Genomic DNA, 21,200 nt, shown 5'->3' on the forward strand with positions numbered 1-21,200 from the left:
TTTACACCCTGGCCCATGAACTTTATTTTAAAGAAATCCACATTTGAAAGCCCGGCCACAACATAAAATATCAGTACATGACGACCAGACAGGGTTTGTTAAAGGGAGACAATTGAATGCCAATATACGAAGGTTGCTGGGGGTGATGATGATGCCCCCACCGGAGGGGGAGACGGAGATAGTGGTGGCGATGGATGCAGAGAAGGCATTCGATAGAGTGGAGTGGGACGATTTATGGGAGGTGCTAAAGAGATTTGGGTTTAGAGAGGGGTTCATTAGATGGGGTTGTCTCCTGTACGGGGCCCCGGTGGCAAGCGTTGTTACAAATAGGCAACGATCGGATTACTTCCGATTACATAGGGGTACAAGACAGGGGTGCCCCCTGTCCCCGTTACTGTTCGCGCTGGCAATCGATCCATTGGCCATAGCGCTGAGGGACTCTAAGAAGTGGGGGGGGGGGGGGGTGCTCAGAGGGGGAGAGGAACATTGTGTGTCATTATATGCAGACAATTTGCTGCTATATGTGGCGGACCCAGTAGAGGGGATGCCAGAGGTAATGCAGACACTCAGGGAGTTTGGAGAGTTCTCGGGATATAAATTAAATATGGGAAAGAGCAAACTTTTTGTAATGCACCCCGGGGAACAGGGCAGGGGGATAGATGATCTGCCGCTGAGGAGAGTAGCAAGGAATTTTCGATACCTAGGGATTCAGGTGGCCAGGAACTGGGGAACCTTGCATAAACTTAACTTGACGCGACTGGTAGAGCAGATGGAGGAGGACTTTAAGAGGTGGGATATGGTGCCCCTGTCATTGGCGGGCAGGGTACAGGCGGTTAAAATGGTGGTCCTCCCGAGGTTTCTTTTCGTGTTTCAGTGCCTCCCCATCCTGATTACAAAGGCCTTTTTCAAAAAAGTAGACAGGAGCATTATGTGCTTTGTGTCGGCTGGAAAGACCCCGAGGGTAAAGAGGGGGTTCCTGCAGCGCAGTAGGGACAGAGGGAGACTGGCACTGCCGAGTCTGAGTGACTACTATTGGGCCGCCAATGTGTCTATGGTTTGTAAGTGGATGAGGGAAGAAGAAGGGGCGGCGTGGAAAAGGCTGGAGATGGCGTCCTGTAAGGGAACAAGTCTAAAAGCGCTGGCGACGGCGCCGTTACCATTCTCCCCGAAAAGATACACCACAAACCCAGTGGTGGTGGCGACTTTGAAGATCTGGGGCAGTGGAGACGACACAGGGGAGTGACGGGTGCCTCGGTGTGGTCCCCGATAAGGAACAACCACAGGTTCGTCCCGGGGAGGATAGATGGGGGATTTCAATCTTGGCAGCGAGCAGGAATTAGGAAGTTGAAGGACTTGTTCGTGGACGGGACATTTGCGAGTTTGGGAGCATTGGTAGAAAAATACAAGTTGCCACCAGGGAATGCTTTCCGATATATGCAAGTGAGGGCATTTACGAGGCAACAGGTGAGGGAATCTCCGCAGCTCCCGACGCAAGGGATCCAGGATAGAGTGATTTTGGGGGCATGGGTTGGTGAAGGTAAAGTGTCCGAAATATACAGGGAGATGAGAGACGAGGGGGAGACGATGACGGAGGAGCTGAAGGGAAAATAGGAAGAGGAGCTGGGGGAAGAGATTGAGGAAGGGCTGTGGGCAGATGCCCTAAGCAGGGTAAATTCCTCGTCCTCTTGTGCCAGGCTTAGCCTGATCCAATTCAAGGTGCTACACAGGGCGCATATGACGGGAGCAAGACTGAGCAGGTTTTTTGGGGTGGAGGATAGGTGTGGGAGGTGCTCGGGAAGCTCGACGAACCACACCCACATGTTCTGGTCATGTCCGGCACTGCATGAGTTCTGGGTGGGTGTGGCAAGAGTGATCTCAAAGGTGGTGGGGGTCCGGGTCAAACCAGGTTAGCTATATTTGGGGTTGCAGAAGAACCGGGAGTGCAGGAGGCGAAAGAGGCCGACGTTTTGGCCTTTGCGTCCCTAGTAGCCCGGCGAAGGATTCTACTTATGTGGAAAGAAGCGAAACCCCCGGGCGTGGAGGCCTGGATAAACGACATGGCAGGGTTCATAAGACTGGAACGAATAAAATATGCACTAAGAGGATCGGCTCAGGGGTTCACCAGGCGGTGGCAACCGTTCCTTGACTATCTCGCGGAGCGATAATGGAAAACAGGAATGACAGCAGCAGCAACCCAGGGGGGAAGGTGGGGGGGTTATTTACACAGTGTTTATTCTGTGTTTTGTTTTTTGTTCTTCTCTTTCTTTTTATGCTAGTTGTTTATATTTACTTCTTCTGTATTATTTTTTCCTCATTTGTTGTTAGTTTAATATATTATTTAAATAACGATCAATGTATATTTTATCACTACGTTGTAAAAATGGAAAATTTTTGATTGAAAAACTTTAATAAAATATATATTTTTTTGAAACATAAAATATCAGCATAACAGGGCAGATAAGAAAGACAGACACTCACTTTGATCTTTTCATCAGAGCATCTGAGAGTTAAGAATATGTGACATGATTTTGGGATACCGGTGTGGGTGTGCAGTTGTGATTTGTTACATGTGAAAAACACAAGCCTAAATTCACGGTGAAATGGACTGAAGACCGGGTCCCAAACGCACACAGCTACTGGAGACACAGCAGGAGATGAAATGGTTAATGTGGCCAGGATATTGAGACACCATTGTGACATCATCAAGACATTGACACACTCCAGAGAGAAACTGACTTTAAAACAATCAGGATAGAATTAAACACACTGGACATGGGCAAAGTGGGAGTGAAATTAAAGCGATAATGGGACAATGAAGGGCTTGGGAGAAATAATACTGAGTAAGAACTGTCCACAAAGAGAGAGCTGGAGAATCTTTTACATCCATGATTGATCTGTTGCTTGAAGCATCTGTCCTAATGTGCCAGGAACCTGGAACTCACGGTGCTCCTTCAGGAGAAAAGATCGAGTAGATGTTACCCCAGGCGGAGCCAGAACAGAACGGGAAAATAACTGAATGAAATTGAGTGAGGCGTCAGAGAGAGTTTTCCTCCCCCTCAAGGTGTGGACTGTAAGAATCCTGGAGAACCCCCTACTTCAGGTTTTCTTGCTAATTAGTGAACATTAAATTTAATTCTATGACTGGCTGTGGATTTATTTTGAATTTGATTGTTCCACTTCTCCTATTTTTATTCCTGTTGTGATTACGCTCTGGGTAAGGATGGTTGACAGGTGACAGGATGGGAAATTGTGGTTTGGGTCTTCACTGACCAAATGTTTTATTGATGGTGTAAAAGGGACCAAACTCCAGCAGAAATTGAGCAGAGCTGAGAACAGACGACTTGCTGTGTGGGAACAGGGAGATAAACAGCTCCCAGAGGACAGCGAAAACAAGAGGGCCTGGAATCCTAGTCAACACCTCGGTATCAAGGCCACCATGTTTTCACTGCTTCGCATGGGAATGCTGACTCCCTGTACCGGGGACGGAGCGTGGGGAAGACAATTGTTTGAGAGTTTGACGTGGCTTGGGCGGGTACAGATGGTTCAATGACAGGTTTTGTAATTGGTCCATGTGTAAGGAATCTTTTTAAAATCCTTCTCTGATCCATGACTCCCTTTCTATTACTGTCTTGCTGGTTGCTGCACCATTGCAGATTCTGGGTTTGAACAACAGACTTTGGAAACCCCCCGGCTGCAAGCTGTTAGTTGAACTGGCCAAAGGGATTCCCCTCTGTGCTGTGTGGTAGGGTCCCGTGATGTAATTTTGATGGACTTGACTAGCAGTCAATCAGATCTTCTAAAATTCGGAGACTTACCCCATTCTTCATTGTGATTGGTGGAACCCTTCAGAAACCTCTGAAGGGAAGGCGAGAAGAAGACACAATCTCCATTTTAATTCACTTGTATTTACACCTGGAAGGCAGCACACAGCAAGTCTGGACTCTCTCTATTACCTCTCAGCCTGGCAATTTCTAAATGCTTCCAGCCAGCCCATTAAATGCCACTAGAAGCTAAAGCAGATCTCTCTCAACCGAGGGCTTGTGACCAAATACCTTCCTCTTTCTGCACAACCTGGGAGCTGTTGCCAAATTGTCATTTCTGTTCTGATTTTGCAACTGTGAGGCCAGAGCTCTGAGTTTTCTCTCACCTGTTGAACTCCTCCTGAGGGTTCACGATAAAGAGAGGGGCCATTGAAAATCCATTTAAAACTCTCATGTTGAGACATTCAGTGAGGCTGGTCATCCGTCTGGTGGTCCATCAATGACCCCGACTACACCACTCCCTGGGGAAGAGAGATTCACAGACTCATAGACCCCACAAAGAAATATCCTCATCTGTGCCTTAAATGGGAAATCCTTTTTAAATGTAGTTCTAGTCTCTGCCACAAGGGGGAACATCCTCTCCGCATTCTGTCAGTTCCACTCAGGATTTCACGTGTTTCAATAAGATCATCTCTCATTCTTCTAAACTGCAATGGATACAGGCCCAACCTATCAAATCTTTCCTCAGAGGATAACCCCCTCATTCCAGGAATCCGGAGTCAACCTTCTCTGAACTGCTTCTAATGCAATTATCTAATTTCTGATATAAAAAGACCCAGCTGTACACAGTGCTCCAAACATGGTCTTACCAAGGCCCTGTTCAACTGCAGCAAAACATCTCTCCGTTTATATTCCAGTCCCTATGCAACAAATGACAATATTCCATTGACCTTCCTAATCACTTGCTGTACCTGCAAACTAACTTGTGATTCCTGTACCAGGACACCCAGATCCCTCTGTACCTCAGAGTTCTGCAATCTCTCTCCAATTAAATAATGTTCTGTTTTATTTAACCCTTTCTGCAAAGTTCACATTTTCCCAAGTTATGGTCCGTCTGTCAATTTGTTCCCACTCACTTAACCTATTTGTTGTCTTTTGCAGACTCCTCAAGTTCACTTCGCAAATTACATTCCTACCTGTCTTTGTGTCATCAGCAAATTTAGTCGCCATACATTCAACCCCATCATCCAACTCGTTCATATAGATTGTAAAATAGTTGAGGGCCCAGGACTGATCCTTGTGACATTCATCGCATCTTACCAACCCAAACGTAACCCATTTATACCTACTCTCTGCTTAATGTGAGCTAACCAATCCTCTATCCATGCTGATGTTTTTCTCTCCTCCCCCACCCCCACGTGCCACCAAGAGCTCTTGCTATGTGTAATCAGCAGCATGGTAGCATAATGGTTAGCACTATGGCTTCACAGCACCAGGGCCCCAGGTTCAATTTCCAGCTTGGGTCACTGTCTGTGCGGAGTCTGCACAGTCTCCGCGTGGGTTTCCTCAGAGTGCTCCGGTTTCCTCCCACAAGTCTTGAAACATGTGCTATTAGATAATTTGGACATTCTGAATACTCCGTGTACCCGAACAGGCGCCGGAATGTGGTGACTAGGGGCTTTTCACAGTAACTTCATTGTGGTGTTAATGTAAGCCTACTTGTGATAATATAGATTAATATTAAAACCTTTGATGTGGCACCCTGGCGAATACCTTCTGGAAATCTAGATAAACCACATCTACAGGTTCCCCTTTCTTGACATCCCTTGTTACTTCCTGAAAAAGACTCGATAAACGAGTCAATCACGATTGACTCTCTGAACCATATTTTTAAACATGGTGTCAAAATAAAACTAAAATCTGCTCTCCCCCTCTAGCTCCTTTACCAATTAGCTTAAGAGAGACTCACATTCCGTTAAAGAGCCTGTCAACATTCATCTTGAGGAAGATGTAAAACGGCTACAGGAGGATTTGGACAGACGTAGTGAGTGGGCAAGGACGTGGCAGTTGGAATATAATGTGGAAAAATGTAAGATTATCACTTTGGTAGGAGGAACCGATGAGCAGAGTATTTCTGAAATGGTTAGAGATTAGAAAGTGTAAATGTACAAAGGGACCTGGGTGTCCTGGTCAATAAGTCACTGAAGGCTAACATACAGTTGCAGCAAGTTATTAGGAAGGCCAATGGGATGTTGGTCTTTATCACAAAAGGATTTGAGCACAGGAGTAGTGAAGACTTGCTTCAATAGTATAGGACCTTGGTTAGACCACAGCTGGAGTATGTGTGCAGTTTTACTCCCCTTGCCTCAGGAAAGATAATGTTGCCACAGAGGGAGTAAGGAAGGTTCACCAGACTTGTTCCAGGGATGGGAGGTGTTGTGTCTATAAAACCTCAGACACTTTATTAATCAAATGTTCTACCCAAGTATCTTTATTGACCAGGTAAACAAAGGGCAACGGAGTGTATAAATCACATAACTTTATTCCACAAGCAGTAAAACAGTTACTCTTAAATTATCCCACTAATTACAGTCCCAAGATTCTCAATAGTACCCGAGCCGATGGACTCATTCGAGCTGCGGGTTTGATTCTGTATCTCAATCTCCTCGGGGTCTTCTTCCGAGAAGATGGGTCTCGCCGCTGCTTCTTTCCGTCTCTGGTCAGTCGTCTCGATTACCTCAGAGTCTTCACTGCTGGGCGGTCCGAGGGTTCGATCGTTATGCCCTTTCTGTGTCCTTCCAGAATGTTCTCTGACCCAGCCGATGAGGTCACAGGGTGGGAGTGGCACCACCCAATGGAGTTACCAATGGCCACTCAGCAGGACACCGGAAAGCTGTCCACAGGAGTCCATTTCCCGGTGCATTGTTTGTTATGTAACTTTGTCTATTCAAAACAATCAATCGATGAATAGAGCCAATTATCTCTTGATTGGTGATTGATGGAGCAGAGCAGCTCCAGACATGTGCTGACAGCTTGTCGGAGTTCAGTGTATTCAGGCTGGTTGCTGGAGCTGGCTGTGGCTCGATTTAAAATGGCCAATTTTTAATTTAAAGTGTCTGATTTTATCGAGTCTAAAATACAGGCCACGGCACATTTTACCACCGAGGACTGTCCTATGAAGAGACATTGGGGAAACTGGGCCTGTATTCACAGTTGTCTGTGCTAGATTGGGAAATTACAATAAATGGTATGACGATAGACAGGCAATCACAAGTATTTGAGGAATTGTTACATATTTACATAAAATATAGACTCCTTAATAAACAAAAATCCAACAGAGGTTTTGCAACCGTGGCAGACAAGCAAAGTGAAAGATTGCATTAGATCAAAGGAAGAGGTTCATAAAGTGGCCAAAATCATAGTAAACCTGAGGATTGGGAACTTGGTCCTCCTTTGCTGAAAACCAAACCAAGAGACTTCATGGAGGATACAGAAATTTCCCCCAAACATGAGAACACCAAGGGACTAGTGAGAATGAGGAACTGAAAGAGATTAGTAATCATGAAAAACTAGTACTGGAGAAATTAATGTGGTTTAAAGTTAATAAATGTTTTTTTTCCCCTGTATGGAATGATCTGTCTGGACTGTACGTTGGACAATACTTTTCACTGTACCTCGGTACACGTGGCAATAAAAAAATAAATCAGAAATCTCCAAAAGCTGATGCTCTACCCGAGTGTTGAAAGAGGCGGCTGGAGAGACAGTGGAAACATTGGTGATCATCTTTCAAAATTCTCTAGATTGGAAGCTGGTAAATGTAAGCCCACTATTTAAGGAGGGAGAGAGAAAACAGGAAACCACAGACCACAGGGGATGGCAGAACTGTCCTATGAATAGAGATTGGGGAAACTGGGCCCGTATTCACTAGAGCTTTGAAGAATGAGAGGTGATCTCACCGAAACTTAAGATACTGAAAGGAATAGACAGGGTAGGTGCAGGTGAGGTGGTTCCCCTGGTTGGGGAGTCTAGAACCAGGGGACACAATTTCAAAATAAGGGGAAAGCCACTTAGGATTGGTCTCGGAGGAGATATTTCTTTATTCAGAGGATTGTGAATCTTTGGAATTCTCTACCCCAAAGGGCTGTGGAAGCTCAGTCATTGAGTGTGTTGAAAGCAGAGACTGACGGATATGGGGATAGTGTGGGGAAAAAGGCACTGAAGTGGTTGATCAGCCATGAGCGTATTGAATGGTGGAGCAGGCTCGATGGGCTGAATGGTCAACTGCTGCTCCTATGTTCCAATGATACAAAGATAGGTAGGAAAGTAAATTGTGATGGGGACATAAGGAGGTTACAAAGGGATATAGATAGGTTACATGAGTGGGAAAAGATCTGCCCAATCGAGTATTATGTGGGAAAAAGTGACATTATCCATTTTGGCAAAAAGAATAAAAAAGCTTATTATCTAAATGGTGAGAGATTGCAGAGCTCTGAGACTCAGAGGGATCTTGGTGTCCAAGAGCAGGAATCACAAAAGGCGAGTATACAGGTACAGCAAGTAATTAGAAAAGCTAATAGAATGTTATTGTTTATTGCGAGGGGAATTGAATACAAAAATAGGGAGATTATGCTTCAGTTATACAGGACATTGGTGAGACCACATCTGGGCACTGTGTACAGTATTGCTCTCATTTAAGGAATGATATAAATGTGTTGGAAGCAGTTCAGAGACGGTTTACTGGACTCATACCTGGAATTGGAGGCTGGTCTTATGAGGAATGATTGGACAGGTTGGGCTTGTGACCGATCGAGTTTAGGTGACTTGATTGAACCGTACAAGCTCCTGAGGGGTCTTGACAGGGTGGATGTGGAAAGGATTTTTCCTCTTGTGGCAGGATCTAGAAATTGGAGTCATTTTAAAGTTAAAACTTGCCCATTTAAGGCAGAGGAGAACTTTTTTTCTCCGATGGTTGTGAACTCTCTTCCTCAAAGGGCAGTGGAAGCAGAGTCTTTGAATATTTTTGAAGGCAGAGCTGGATAAATTCTTGCCAAGTAAGAAGGTGAAAGGTTATCGGGGGTTCAGCAGGAATGTGGAGCTGAGGTTAAAGTCAGATCAACCGTGAATTTATTGAATGGTGGAGCAGGCTCGAGGGGCCGAGTGGCCTACTCCTGCTCCTAATTCGTATGTTATCACATCCTTTATAATCGATTGTAGCATTTTCCCTCCTACTGATGTCAGGCTAATGGGTTTGTGGTTCCCCGTTTTCTCTCTCTCTCCTTAAATAGTGGGGTTACATTTACCACCTTCCAACCTGCAGGAACCATTCCAGAATCTATAGAATTTTGAAAGATGATCACCAATGTATCCACTATCTCTACAGCCGCCTCTTTCAACACTCTGGGATGTAGAGCATCAGCTTTTGGGAATTCATTAACTTTCAACCAATACTACATTTTCTCTAATACTAATCTCTTTCAGTTCCTCCTGCTCACTCGTCCCTTGGGAGTATTTTTTGGACAATTTCTGTATCTTCCTCCGTGAAGACAGACACACATTGTTTAGTTTCTCTGCCATTTCTTTATTCCCCATTATAAACTCTCCTGTCTCTGCCTGGAATGGACCCACATTGGTCTTTGCTAATCTTTACCTTTTCACATTCCTGTAGGAGTTTTTCCAGTAGTTTATTATGTTTCTCACCAGTTTGCTCTCATATTCTATTTTCTCTTTATCTGTTTCTTGGTCCCCCTTTGCAGAATTCTAAAACAAGTTCCCAGTCCTCAGGCTGACTGCTATTTTGGCCACTTTATGAGCCTCTTCCTTTGATCTAATGGAATCATTAACATTTCTTGTTAGCCACGGTGGCATCACTTTTCATGTTGGATTTTTGTTCCCTAAAGGGATCTATATTTGGTGCATATATCTGCAATGAAAGTTGCCAAAGTCCCAGAGGACCATAACCTGATCTCCCTTTTGAGAGAGAGGGAGCGAGAGCGAGATAACTGGTGATTTAACCTGAGGGTAACCACACCTCAGGCGAGGGGCAATGTTGCGAAGGTGGACCCTTCATGGATAACCTCAGCCAGTACGACAGTTGCACCCCGGCTATTGGAGTCACTCCGCATCATGAATCAGCCATCCAGCCAACTGAGCTAACTGACCCCCCCCTGGTAGACATATAAAAATTCATTAAATATTAGCTATTGCTTGTCTCCCATTATACCAATTAATGTGGTTTCCCAGTCCACCCCAGACAACTTGTCCCTCGTGCCCTGATAGTTTTGTTCTGTGAGAAACACACAGATAAATTAAACAAAAAAACCATGGTCTGGATTCTCCGACAACCAAAAAGTCGGCGCCCCCCCGGCACCGATGCTCCGTCCAGTGGGGGACTAGCAGCTGCACCACGTAAAGCCCCGGGCATTACCTGCCAATACGGACGCAGAATGGTCGGGTCTGTTGCCCGCATGCGGCGGCTGCGCCGTATAACGTGGTGCCGGCCACGCACGGACCTGGCCTGCCAAAAACTGTCCCTCTGTAACCCCCCCTCACAACCGCCGGACCACCCCCCACCAATCCCCCCTGCCAGCAAAATGGCTCCCCCTCCCCTGACTGTGGCGGTGCTTGAATCCGCCATTTGTGAGGGGGCAGAGCATCAGAAAAATGGAACCGCCCCCGATTTTGGGGTACAAATGGATTCACCGGCCGATCGCTGATCGCGTTTTCCGCGTCAACAATGGGAGCATCTCGCTCGAAGTAACTACCAGGGCCCATCTTCATGGCAATGTGGCATGATTTTGGAGGATCCAAACAGAAATGCAAACTGACTATCTTCTCACTTCCAAACACCCCTTCGCTCTATGATCCATGTGAAATTTGCAACAAGGTTCAAAGAGCTTCAGCCCATTGGAGGCAAAGCCGTGAGTCCAGCAGAAAGAAACCCACTGACCCTCCCCATTGACCAATTGACAGAATGAACAAAATGCCGTCCTGTGTGTTATTGAGAACAGAAACAATAACAGCAGAATCCAACCGCTGTAATCACTTGAAAATGAAAATCGCTTATTGTCACAAGTAGGCTTCAAATGAAGTTACTGTGAAAAGCCCCTAGTCGCCACATTGCGGCACCTGTTCGGGGAAGCTGGTACGGGAATTGAACCGTGCTGGTGGCCTGCCTTAGTCTGCTTTCAAAGCCAGCGATTCAGCCCTGTGCTAAACAGCCCCTTGGCAACATGTTGGTGTTTCAGCAGGTGTGATGAATCATGGATTCCCTCCCCACATTGAGAGCAGATGAATGGCCTCTACCCAGTGTGAACCTGCTAATGTGTCTGCAGGTGGGATGGATCACTAATTGCCTTCCCCTACTCAGAGCACGTGTTTGCCTTCTCCCCAGTGTGAACTCGCTGGTGTCTTTTCAGGTTCGATAAGTCAGTGAATTCCTTCCCACACTGAGAGCAGATAAATGGCCTCTCCCCAGTGTGAACTCGTTGGTGTGACTTCAGTCTGGGTAACCGAGTGAATCTCTTCCCACACTGAGAGCAGGTGAACGGCCTCTCCCCAGTGTGAACTCGCTGGTGTCTCAATAGGTGGGATGAATCTCTGAAGCCCTTCCCACACTGACAGCAGGTGAATGGCCTCTCCCCGGTGTGAACTCGCTGGTGTATCCGCAGAGTGGATAACTGAGTGAACCCGTTCCCGCACTGAGGGCAGGTGAACGGCTTCTCCCCAGTGTGAACTCGCTGGTGTTTCTTCATGCTGGATAATTGAGTGAATCCCTTCCCACACTGAGAGCAGGAGAATGGCCTCTCCCCAGTGTGAACTCGCTGGTGTGAATGCAGGTTAGATAACTGAGTAAATGCCTTCCCACAGTGAGAGCAGGTGAATGGCTTCTCCTCAGAGTGAATTCGCTGGTGTGACTTCAGGCTGGAGATTTGAGTGAATCCCTTCCCACATTGAGAGCAGGTGAACGGCTTCTCCCCAGTGTGAACTCGCTGGTGTTTTTTCAGGCTGGAACACAGAGTGAATCCCTTCTCACACTGCGAGCAGGTGAATGGCCTCTCCCCTGTGTGAATGCGTCGATGAATCTCCAGCTGAGATGGGATTCTGTATCCCTTCCCACAGTCCCCACATTTCCACGGTTTCTCCATGTTTTGGATCTCCTCGTGTCTCTCCAGGTTTGACAATCAGTTGAAGCCTCGTCCACACACAGAACATGTGTACGGTCTCTCCCCGCTGTGTCTGGTGTGATGTTTTTCACGCTGTGTAATTGTTTGAAGCTCTTTCCACAGTCAGTGCTCTGGAACACTCTCGCTCGGGTGTGTGAGACTCGGTGCTTTTCCAGTCACACTGATGTTTAAAATCTTTTGATGCCGACAAATTGGGCAAACATTTCTCCTTCTAGATTCAAAGGCCAATGATACTCAGATCCCAAGGTATCGAGTGACTCTGTAAGACCGAGACGTGACAATTGAGATTTCTGTCTGTAATTCCTCCTCTTGTAATATCTGTAAAAGGAGTTTACAAAAGTCAACACTCAGTACAGGATAGAAATTCAGATCAGAGAATTCTAGTTTCTATGGAATATTCCTTCCTCTCATTCCCCAATACCTCGCCTCCAATACCTATTCCCCATACCTATTAGAATTTCCACAACACCAGGGATTCTACAATTAGGGGAACTGATAACATCCTTTGGAAGCAGGACCGAGAGTACCACATGGGATGTTGCCTGCCCGGTGCCAGGGTGAGCATCATAACTTGCCAGAAGTCCCGAAAAAATGAATAGTCGATAGAGGACAGGGACTTAATACAATTAACATAACTATACCAAGAGCCGGTGCAGACTCAATGGGCCGAATGGCCTCCTTCTGCACTGTAAATTCAATGATAATCTATGATTAATCTAGGACAAAGGTTCGGCACAACATCATGGGCCGAAGGGCCTGTTCTGTGCTGTATTTTTCTATGTTCTATGTTCTATGTTCTATATACCATCACTAACGAGGAAACTAATGGGACTAAAGAGCGCCAAATCCCCAGGACCTGACGTTTCCATCCGAGGGTGTTAAAGGAAGTCGGGGAGCACATTGTAGATGCCCTAACTAGAATCTCCCATATTCCTAGATTCAGGAGTAGTCCCTCTGGATTGGAAAACTGCACTTGTCACTTTTTAATGAGGGGGAAAAGGGGAAACCCGGGAATTACAGACCAGTTAGCCGAACATCTGTGGTGAGGAAATTGCTGGAGTTTATAATCGGGGATGGGGGTAACTGAACACTTTGAACATTTTCAGTATATCAGGGAGAGCCAGCAGGGATTTGTGAAGGGAAGCTCATGTCTAACTAATCTTACTGAATTCTTTGAAGTGATGACAAAGGTAGTGGACAGGGGAATGTCTATGGATGTCATTCATATGGACTTCCAGAAGGCATTTGATAAAGTTCCACACAAGAGATTGTTAGCTAAGATGGAAGCCCATGGAGTTTGAGGGCAGATTATTGACCTGGTTTGGAAATTAGTTGAGTGGCAGGAGAGAATGGGGATAATGGGTATTTAGTGAGGGGCAATGAAGAATCCAACACCGAGTTGTAGAGACAACAAAACGTATTTTATTTATCATTAACTATCTACACAGCTCCAGTAGTACTCTACTGGGTTCTCTCTCGTCGGTCCAAGGCGATATTGACAGACTAGGTGAATGGCCAGAATTGTAGCAGATGGAATTGAATGTAAGCAAATGTGAGGTTATCCATTTTGGACTTTCTAAAGTAGAACAGAGATGAGGAGACATTTCTTCAGCCAGAGAGTGGTGGGTCTGTGGAATTCATTGCCACAGAGGGCGGTGGAGGCCGGGATGTTGAGTGTCTTTAAGACAGATAAATTCTTGATTTCTCGAGGAATTAAGGGCTATGGAGAGAGAGCGGGTAAATGGAGTTGAAATCAGCCATGATTGAATGATGGAGTGGACTCGATGGGCTGAACGGCCTTACTTCCGCTCCTATGTCTTATGGTCTTATGGGGTGGAACTTAAAGGAGAGGATGGCGGGTGGGAGAGGGGAATGGAGGTGGAAGCCCCCTGTAAGGCTCCACATGGAACATGCGAGGACTCAATGGACCGGTGAAGAGATCTCGGCTCTTTGCACACCCGAGGAGTTTAAAAGCGGAGGTGGTCTTTCTGCAGCAAACACACCTCCGCGTGAAAGACCAGGTTAGAACATAGAACATACAGTGCAGAAGGAGGCCATTCGGCCCATCGATTCTGCACCGACCCACTTAAGCCCTCACTTCCACCCTATCCCCGTAACCCAATAACCCCTCCTAACTTTTTTGCTCACTAAGGGCAGTTTATCATCGCCAATCCACCTAACCTGCACGTCTTTGGACTGTGGGAGGAAACCGGAGCACCCGGAGGAAACCCACGCAGACACGGGGAGAACATGCAGACTCCGCACAGCCAGTGACCCAGGGAGGAATCGAACCTGGGACCCTTGTGCTGTGAAGCCACAGTGCTAACCACCTGTGCTACCGTGCTGAGGAAGGGATGGGTGGGTCAGGTTTTTCACTCCGGGTCCGATTCAAAGTCGGGGGGGGGGGGGGGGGGGGGGGGCAATTTTAATGAGCAAGAAACCAGGTTTGTGAGTGTGAAGGAAGTGAGGGACCCGGGTGGGAGATATGTGATGGTGAGCGGGGTGTTAGAAGGGATGCTACTGGTATTGGTGAATGTGAATGTGTATGCACTGGTCTGGGATGATGTGAGTGGGGTATTAGAAGGGACACCGGTGGTATTGGTGAATGTGTATGCACTGAACTGGGATGATGTGAGTGGGCTATTAGAAGGGACATCGGTGGTGTTGATGAATGTGTATGCACTGAATTGGGGTGAAGTCGGTTTTATGAGGGGGTTGCGGGCAGCGATCCTGGACTTGGCGATGCACCAGTTGATTATGGAAGGAGATTTTAATTGTGTCCTAGAACCGAGGGGTAGATAGATTGAGCCCCAGGTCAATGGGCAAAACACGAATGGCAAAGGAGCTGGGCAGGTCTATGGAAAAGAGGGGAAGGGTGGGCCCATGGAGCTTCAAGAACCCAGGGGGAAGGGAGTCTTCCTATTCTCACAGGTTTATAGGGTGTATTCATGAATCAACTTTTTTATGGTGAGCCGGGAGGTTTTGGTTGAGGTGGAGGGGGCAGAGTTAACGGGGATAGTAATCTCGGACCATGCGCCCCACTGGCTGGAGATTCAGCTTAGATTGGGACGGGAGCAGAGGCCAGGGTGGAGGCTCGATTCGGGGCTGTTGGCAGAGAGAGGGTTTTGTGACAAAGTGCGGGCTGTGATTGAAGATTCTGTAGAATTGAACCAAAACAGGGAGGTGTCGGCGGCCACTTTTTGGGAAGCGCTGAAAGCGGTGGCCCGCGGGGAGATGATCTCATTCAAGGCACATGCGGATAGGGAAAGGAGGGAGGAATATGAACGGCTAATGAACGAGGTAGTGGAGGTAGATAGGGAGTACCCGAGGGTGCCCAACACGGAGGGATTGGTGAGGAGGAAAATATTACAGAGGCAATTTGATAGGGTGACGACAGGGAGGGCGGTAGGACAGGTGCGTAGGGCCAGGGGGATGGAGTATGAATAAGGGGATAAGGCGAGTCGAATGTTAGAGCATCAGTTACGGAGGCAGGCTGCGTCCAGGGAAATATTGAAGACATGGACTGGGGCAGGGGATGTGGTGTCGGAGCCGGGGTAGATAAACGAGGCGTTCAGGGATTATTATAAGGAGCTGTACAGGGCGGACCCGGGGGTGAAGAGGGGACATGGGGCGGTTTTTAGATGAACTGGAGTTTCCACAGTTGGAGGAAGAGAAGAGGCAGGCACTAGGGAAGCCCGTGGGGCTGAGGGAGATATTGGACAGTATAAGGGGAATGAAAGTCGGGGAAGGCCCCGGGGCCCGATGGCGACCCGGCGGAATTTTATAAGGCGTTTGTGACGGACCTGGCACCACATCTCCTGGGGGAGTTTAATGAGGTGCTGGAGAAGGGGAGCTGCCGGAGACGATGACATCGGCAACAATCACGTTAATACCAATAAAGGGGAAGGACACGTTGGAATGTGGGTCGTATAGGCCCCTGTCTCTGTTAAATACGGATGTGAAAGTACTGGCTACGTTGGGGTGGGAAGGATGGAAGGTTGTGTCCTGGGGGTGGTTGCGGAGGAACAAACAGGCTTCGTAAAGGGCAGCTTTCTAATAATATAAGGAGGCTGTTAAATGTGATCATGACCCCGTTGAGAGCCCAGGTGCCAGAGGTAGTGGTGTCCATGTATGTGGAGAAGGCATTCGGCTGGGTGGAATGGTGGTTCCTGTTGGAGGTCCTGGGAAGGTTTGGGTTTGGGCCAAAGTTTGTGGTATGGGTGCCTGTTATATGTGGCACTGATGGCGAGTGTGCAGACCAATGACATGGGTTCACAGAACTTTGAACTGCACAGGGGAGCAAGGCAGGGGTGCCCGCTTCCGCCGTTGCTGTTTGCGCTGACTATAGAGCCTCTGGCAATGGCTCTTAGGGGGTCGGCAGAGTGGCGAGAGATTACGAGGGGACGTAGGGAGCATCGGGTGTCGCTATACGCAGACGACCTACTATTGTATGTTTCTGACTCACTGGAGAGCTTGTAGAGGATCATGGGCCTGTTGGGGAAGTTTGGGGCGTTCTCGGGATACAAGTTAAATTTAGGGAAAAGTGAAGTCTTCCCGGTGAATGAGTTGGGTCGGTGAGTCAATCTAGAGGGGATGCCATTTAAGGTAGTCGGAGACAGGTTTAGATACCTGGGGATTCAGGTAGCGAGGAAAAGGGCGAAGCTACACAAATGGAACTTAACAAGCTGGTGGAGGAGATTAGGAAGGATCTGAAGAGGTGGGACATGCTGCACTTGACTTTGGCAGGGAGGGTCCAACTGGTGAACATGAACATTCTGCCGAGGTTCCTGTTCATATTCCAGACACTCCCGATCTTTGTACCCAAGGCCTTCTTTTGAAAACTGGATATGATTATTTCAGACTTTGTATGAGCAGGGAAGGTGCCCAGGGTTAAGAGACCGAGGCAGAAGGGAGGGTTGGCGTGCCAAACTTGCTACATTATTACTGGGCAGAGAATGTGAGGCGACGGTTGGAAGGAGAAGGGGTAGAATAGGTTAGGATGGAGGAAGAAACCTGTAGGGGGTCCAGCTTGAGGACTATAGTGACGGCGGCACTGCCAATGTCGCCAAGGAAACACTGGGAGAGCCCTGTCGTGTAGTCCATGGTGAAGATCTGGAACCAGCTGAGGAGGCACGTTAGGATAACGGGGATGTCGGTGTTAATGCCATTGTGCGAAAACCATGGTCCTTAAGGAGAAAGTCGACATAGCTTTATTACAGGAAACTCATCTGGATGATGAGAAACACTTTAAATTGAGGCGGGATTGGGTGGGGCAGGCTTTTTGCCTCCGTTTCATCAAGTAGCAGGGGTGTGGCAATCCTTATTAATAAAAATATCCCTTTTAAGGTTGAAACCTGCACCAAGGACAAAGGAGGTCGATATGTGATCATTAGAGGTTTGGTGCATGGAGATGTTGTTTCAATAATGAATGTTTATGGATCCCCGAATTACTCCCTGGAGTTCATTACAAAAGCTTTTGTGGATTTTGCAGAGTTAGCTTCAACTAACTCTTTTGTGGTTGGTGACTTCAATGGCCACTTAAATCCTCTGGTAAATAAGCTCCCGGTTACCAGGAACCCCCCACGCTGCAAACTAGGGCATTGGCCTCGGCTTATGAGGAGGTGGGGAATGTGGATGTTTGGAGAACTTTGCATCCGTGGGGAGGAGATCTTACCTTCTTTCCAGCCCCACATCAATGCCATCCCAGAATTGACAACATTTTTATGTCAAGGACCATCCGACATCTGGTGTCCTCTTGCATCGTCGTGAACATCGATTGTGGACCATCCCCCGTTTCTCTGGAATTCTACTCGAGGGCTCACCCCCAGGTCGAGAACATGGAGGTCAGATGCCTCCCTGAGAAGAGATACTTCATTTACTACGCATTTTAAGTAAGCGTTTGAGTTCTTCCTCCCGGTTAACTCGACCCCTGGTACTCCCCCCTCCATTTTATGGGAGACATGTAAAGTTTATCCTCAGAGGCTGATCATTTCTTCCACTGCTAATAAAAAGCACAGGATGCTGAAGAACCAGCAGGGTCTGGCGGTTTGTTTCACGAAGGCCAAGCAGAATTATAAGGAGATCTTGAATAAGCTGTCGCTGAAGGAGGTTAACACGGCAAGAGTGGCTATTGATGCAGCAGGTCGAGAAATGTTTGTGAGGCAGACGTTATACGAATTTGGGAATAAACCGAGCAAATACATGACCTGTTTGACAAAGAAAAAGGCCGACATTGGAACAATTTCCTCTGTGCGGCTTAGGAGAGGGGCGGCTTAGGAGGGAAAAGGGTTGTGAGGACAGAGGAGATAAACAGGGATTTGGGGAATTCTATACAGGATTATAAAGTCTGTGAAGTCTGGTGAAGTGTTGCTGGATATGGAGCATTTATTCTCTTCCCTGAAGCTTCCGGGGGCCTCAGAAAGCCAGTGTGAGCCTCTTAATGCTCCCCTCTCTAGGGAAGAGGTGTCAAAGGCCATGAAGGAGCTGCAGCCGGGTAAAGCACCGGGACCTAAATGGGTGTGGATGTGAGTTTTATCGGGTGCTTGAGGATTTGTTGTTGGACCCATTGATGGGTATGTATTGTCACTCTTTTGACTCTGGGATGATGCTGCCACCGACTCTTCGGGAGACTACTATCTCTTTGATTCTGAAGGACCCAGAGGAGTGTGCCTCTTATTGGCCAATATCTCTTTTGAAGCTTGACTTCAAATTACGATCTAAAGTTTTGGCGCGAAGGCTGGAGAACATCCTTCCAACAATCGCGCGGGGGGTGGGGGGGGGGGCGCAGACTGGGTTTATAAGGGGGAAGATTTTCTAGCAGTAACAATGTTGGAAGGTTGCTGAATGTGATTCAGACTTTTCAGAAATACACAGTGGATGGGATGATGATCTCCTTCGATGCAGAGAAAGCTTTTGCTCGAGTCGATTATCTGGTGCATATGGTTCGAGGCTTTGGATTGGGTGAGGATTATATCCATAAGACCATAAGACATAGGAGTGGAAGTAAGGCCATTCGGCCCATCGAGTCCACTCCACCATTCAATCATGGCTGATTTCAACTCCATTTACCCGCTCTTTCTCCATAGCCCTTAATTCCTCGAGAAATCAAGAATTTATCAACTTCTGTCATAAAGACACCCAACGTCCCGGCCTCCACCGCCCTCTGTATCGAGTAGATTCAATTGTTAGATTAAAGGTAAAGTCGCCAAGGTCCCAGGTGACCATAGGCTGCTTTCCCCATTGAGAGGTATATCTGACTGGTGGTGATTTAACCTGAGGATCAACACAACTCAGGCACGATACAAGGTTGAGAATTGAAGCCTCCCTCTGCATCACAAACCAGCTGTCCACACAACTGAGCTAAACCAGTCCCTGTTATATTACAGTCTGGTCAGGGGCAGGGCTCATGGGTAGTTTATAGTTGTCGTATTTGAGATTCGGAGAGGGTCAAAACAAATAAATGTGTCAAGCTGAGGGAGCAAAGGATGTCAATGTCTTGAAGAGAGAGAGACCTGGGCCAAGCTTTGCAGAGTCTGCACTCTCCCTGGATTCACTTCCTTTCCCTTCAGTTGCTGCAAGTGACCAATTGAAGGTGAGAATGAGAAAATAAATGGAAAGGGGGAGAAAAGAAAGTGTTTTACTCACAGATGTTGGAGACAGGAGGAAGGTTCAGTCTGCGACGTCCAAGCTCCATTCACACAAAGCCCGCGCGGATTGCCTTGGAGGACCAGAGTCCTTCCGGTCATCCAACCCTTCCCATTGGTCAACGCCTCAGCAGGAAGGTCAAGGGTGAGCTTTCCCTCGCACATGCGCAATCTCTGCTCTCCCTCGGACATGCTCAGTCCCGGGGTGGGGAGAGGGGAATCACCGAGAGACTTCTTGTTCTGGCCGCAGCCGGTTGCCTGGAAACCTTGTCTCGAGGCGGGGGAACAATGAGTGAGGCGGAGGAAGGTTGTTGACCAATGGGAAGAGTTGGTGAACCGGAAGGACTCTCTTCCACCATCCAATTAGTTTCCCGTTTTCTGAATGCGGAAGCTGGACAATGAGCAAAACTGGGGCCTCACACAGACTGAAAACTTGTTTTTGTCGCCAACATCTGTAAGTAAAACAGTTTCTTTTCTCCCCCTTTCCATTTATTTTCTCATTCTCACCTTCAATTGGTCACTTGCAGCAAGTGAAGGGAAAGAAAGTGACTCCAGGGAGGGTGCAGACTCTGCAAAGCTTGGCCCAGGTCTCTCTCTCTCTTAAAGACATTGACATCCTTTGCTCCCTCAGCTTGACACATTTATTTGTCTGGCTAAAAGGATGGTCTCTTTCCTAATGTTCACAATAAAGGGCTGGTTTCTCCAGGTGATTGCTGACATTTAAGGGGACAGTAAATTAATACCAGACAGAGGCATGTCTTATATGGTACACATCAGATATATTATTTATGGTTCTGCGATAAAGTGCAATCCAGTCATCTCTTCCCTTGGAGGGTTATTCGTCTCTGGATTTCTCTTCCACAGGGACCAGTGGGGTGTGGGGTCATTGAATATATTCACGGATGAGTGGACAGATTTTTAATAACTTATGTTTTAAATAATTTTTAAACAATGAATGCAACAGAGTAACAGAAAAAATCGTGGCAAATGGGTACAGAGCGGAACAAGAGATATTGCCAACATACATCCAAGCAACACATTGCAGAATTAATTTGGAACAGGATATTTGAGGGAGCAGAGCCTCGAGATGAAATGCCAGATTAATTGAAGAACCAGTTTACAGGTTAAAGTCGTGAGTGGGGAAAGAGGGTAAGATATATAACAATTCAGTTTGTAAACCCCAAAATATTACAAGCAGACTAACAGCATAATCAAATTAAAATGAATAACACAACACGGATAACATAGAACTACCGTGCAGAAGGCCATTCGCCCCTTCAAGTCTGCACTGAGCCTCAGAAAAAGCATTTCACTGAGACCCATTCCCCATCCTATCCTCGTAACCCGTTGCATTGATCATGGTCAACCCACCTAACCTACACATCTTTGATACTAAGGGGCAAATTAGCGTGATCAATCCACTTTCACTGCACATCTTTTGACAGTGGGAGGAAACTGGAGCACCCGGAGGAAACACACAAAGACACGAGGAGAATATGCAAACTCCACACAGACAGCCACCCAAGGCTGGAATTGAACCTGGGTCCCTGGCTCTGAGGTAGCAGCACTAATCACTGTGCCCTACTCCCGGCCTAAGTTGAATTGAATTCACT

The 21,200-nt window shown here is 47.2% G+C and overlaps 1 protein-coding gene across 1 annotated transcript in view; it reads right to left on the minus strand.

Annotated features, from left to right (window-relative positions):
- The window catches only part of LOC140417960 (uncharacterized), an 89,243-nt gene extending 69,381 nt beyond the window's left edge, over positions 1-19,862 (minus strand). Inside the window, 3 exon segments of the mRNA XM_072501391.1 lie at positions 9,409-9,518; positions 11,123-12,262; positions 19,589-19,862. Of these exon segments, the coding sequence (XP_072357492.1) occupies positions 9,409-9,518; positions 11,123-11,905 (893 nt within the window). The 5' untranslated portion in view covers positions 11,906-12,262; positions 19,589-19,862.
- Positions 19,863-21,200: the final 1,338 nt, after the last annotated feature.

The sequence above is a fragment of the Scyliorhinus torazame genome, chromosome 5 (genome assembly GCF_047496885.1).
Source record: "Scyliorhinus torazame isolate Kashiwa2021f chromosome 5, sScyTor2.1, whole genome shotgun sequence".
NCBI classification, from domain to species: domain Eukaryota; kingdom Metazoa; phylum Chordata; class Chondrichthyes; order Carcharhiniformes; family Scyliorhinidae; genus Scyliorhinus; species Scyliorhinus torazame.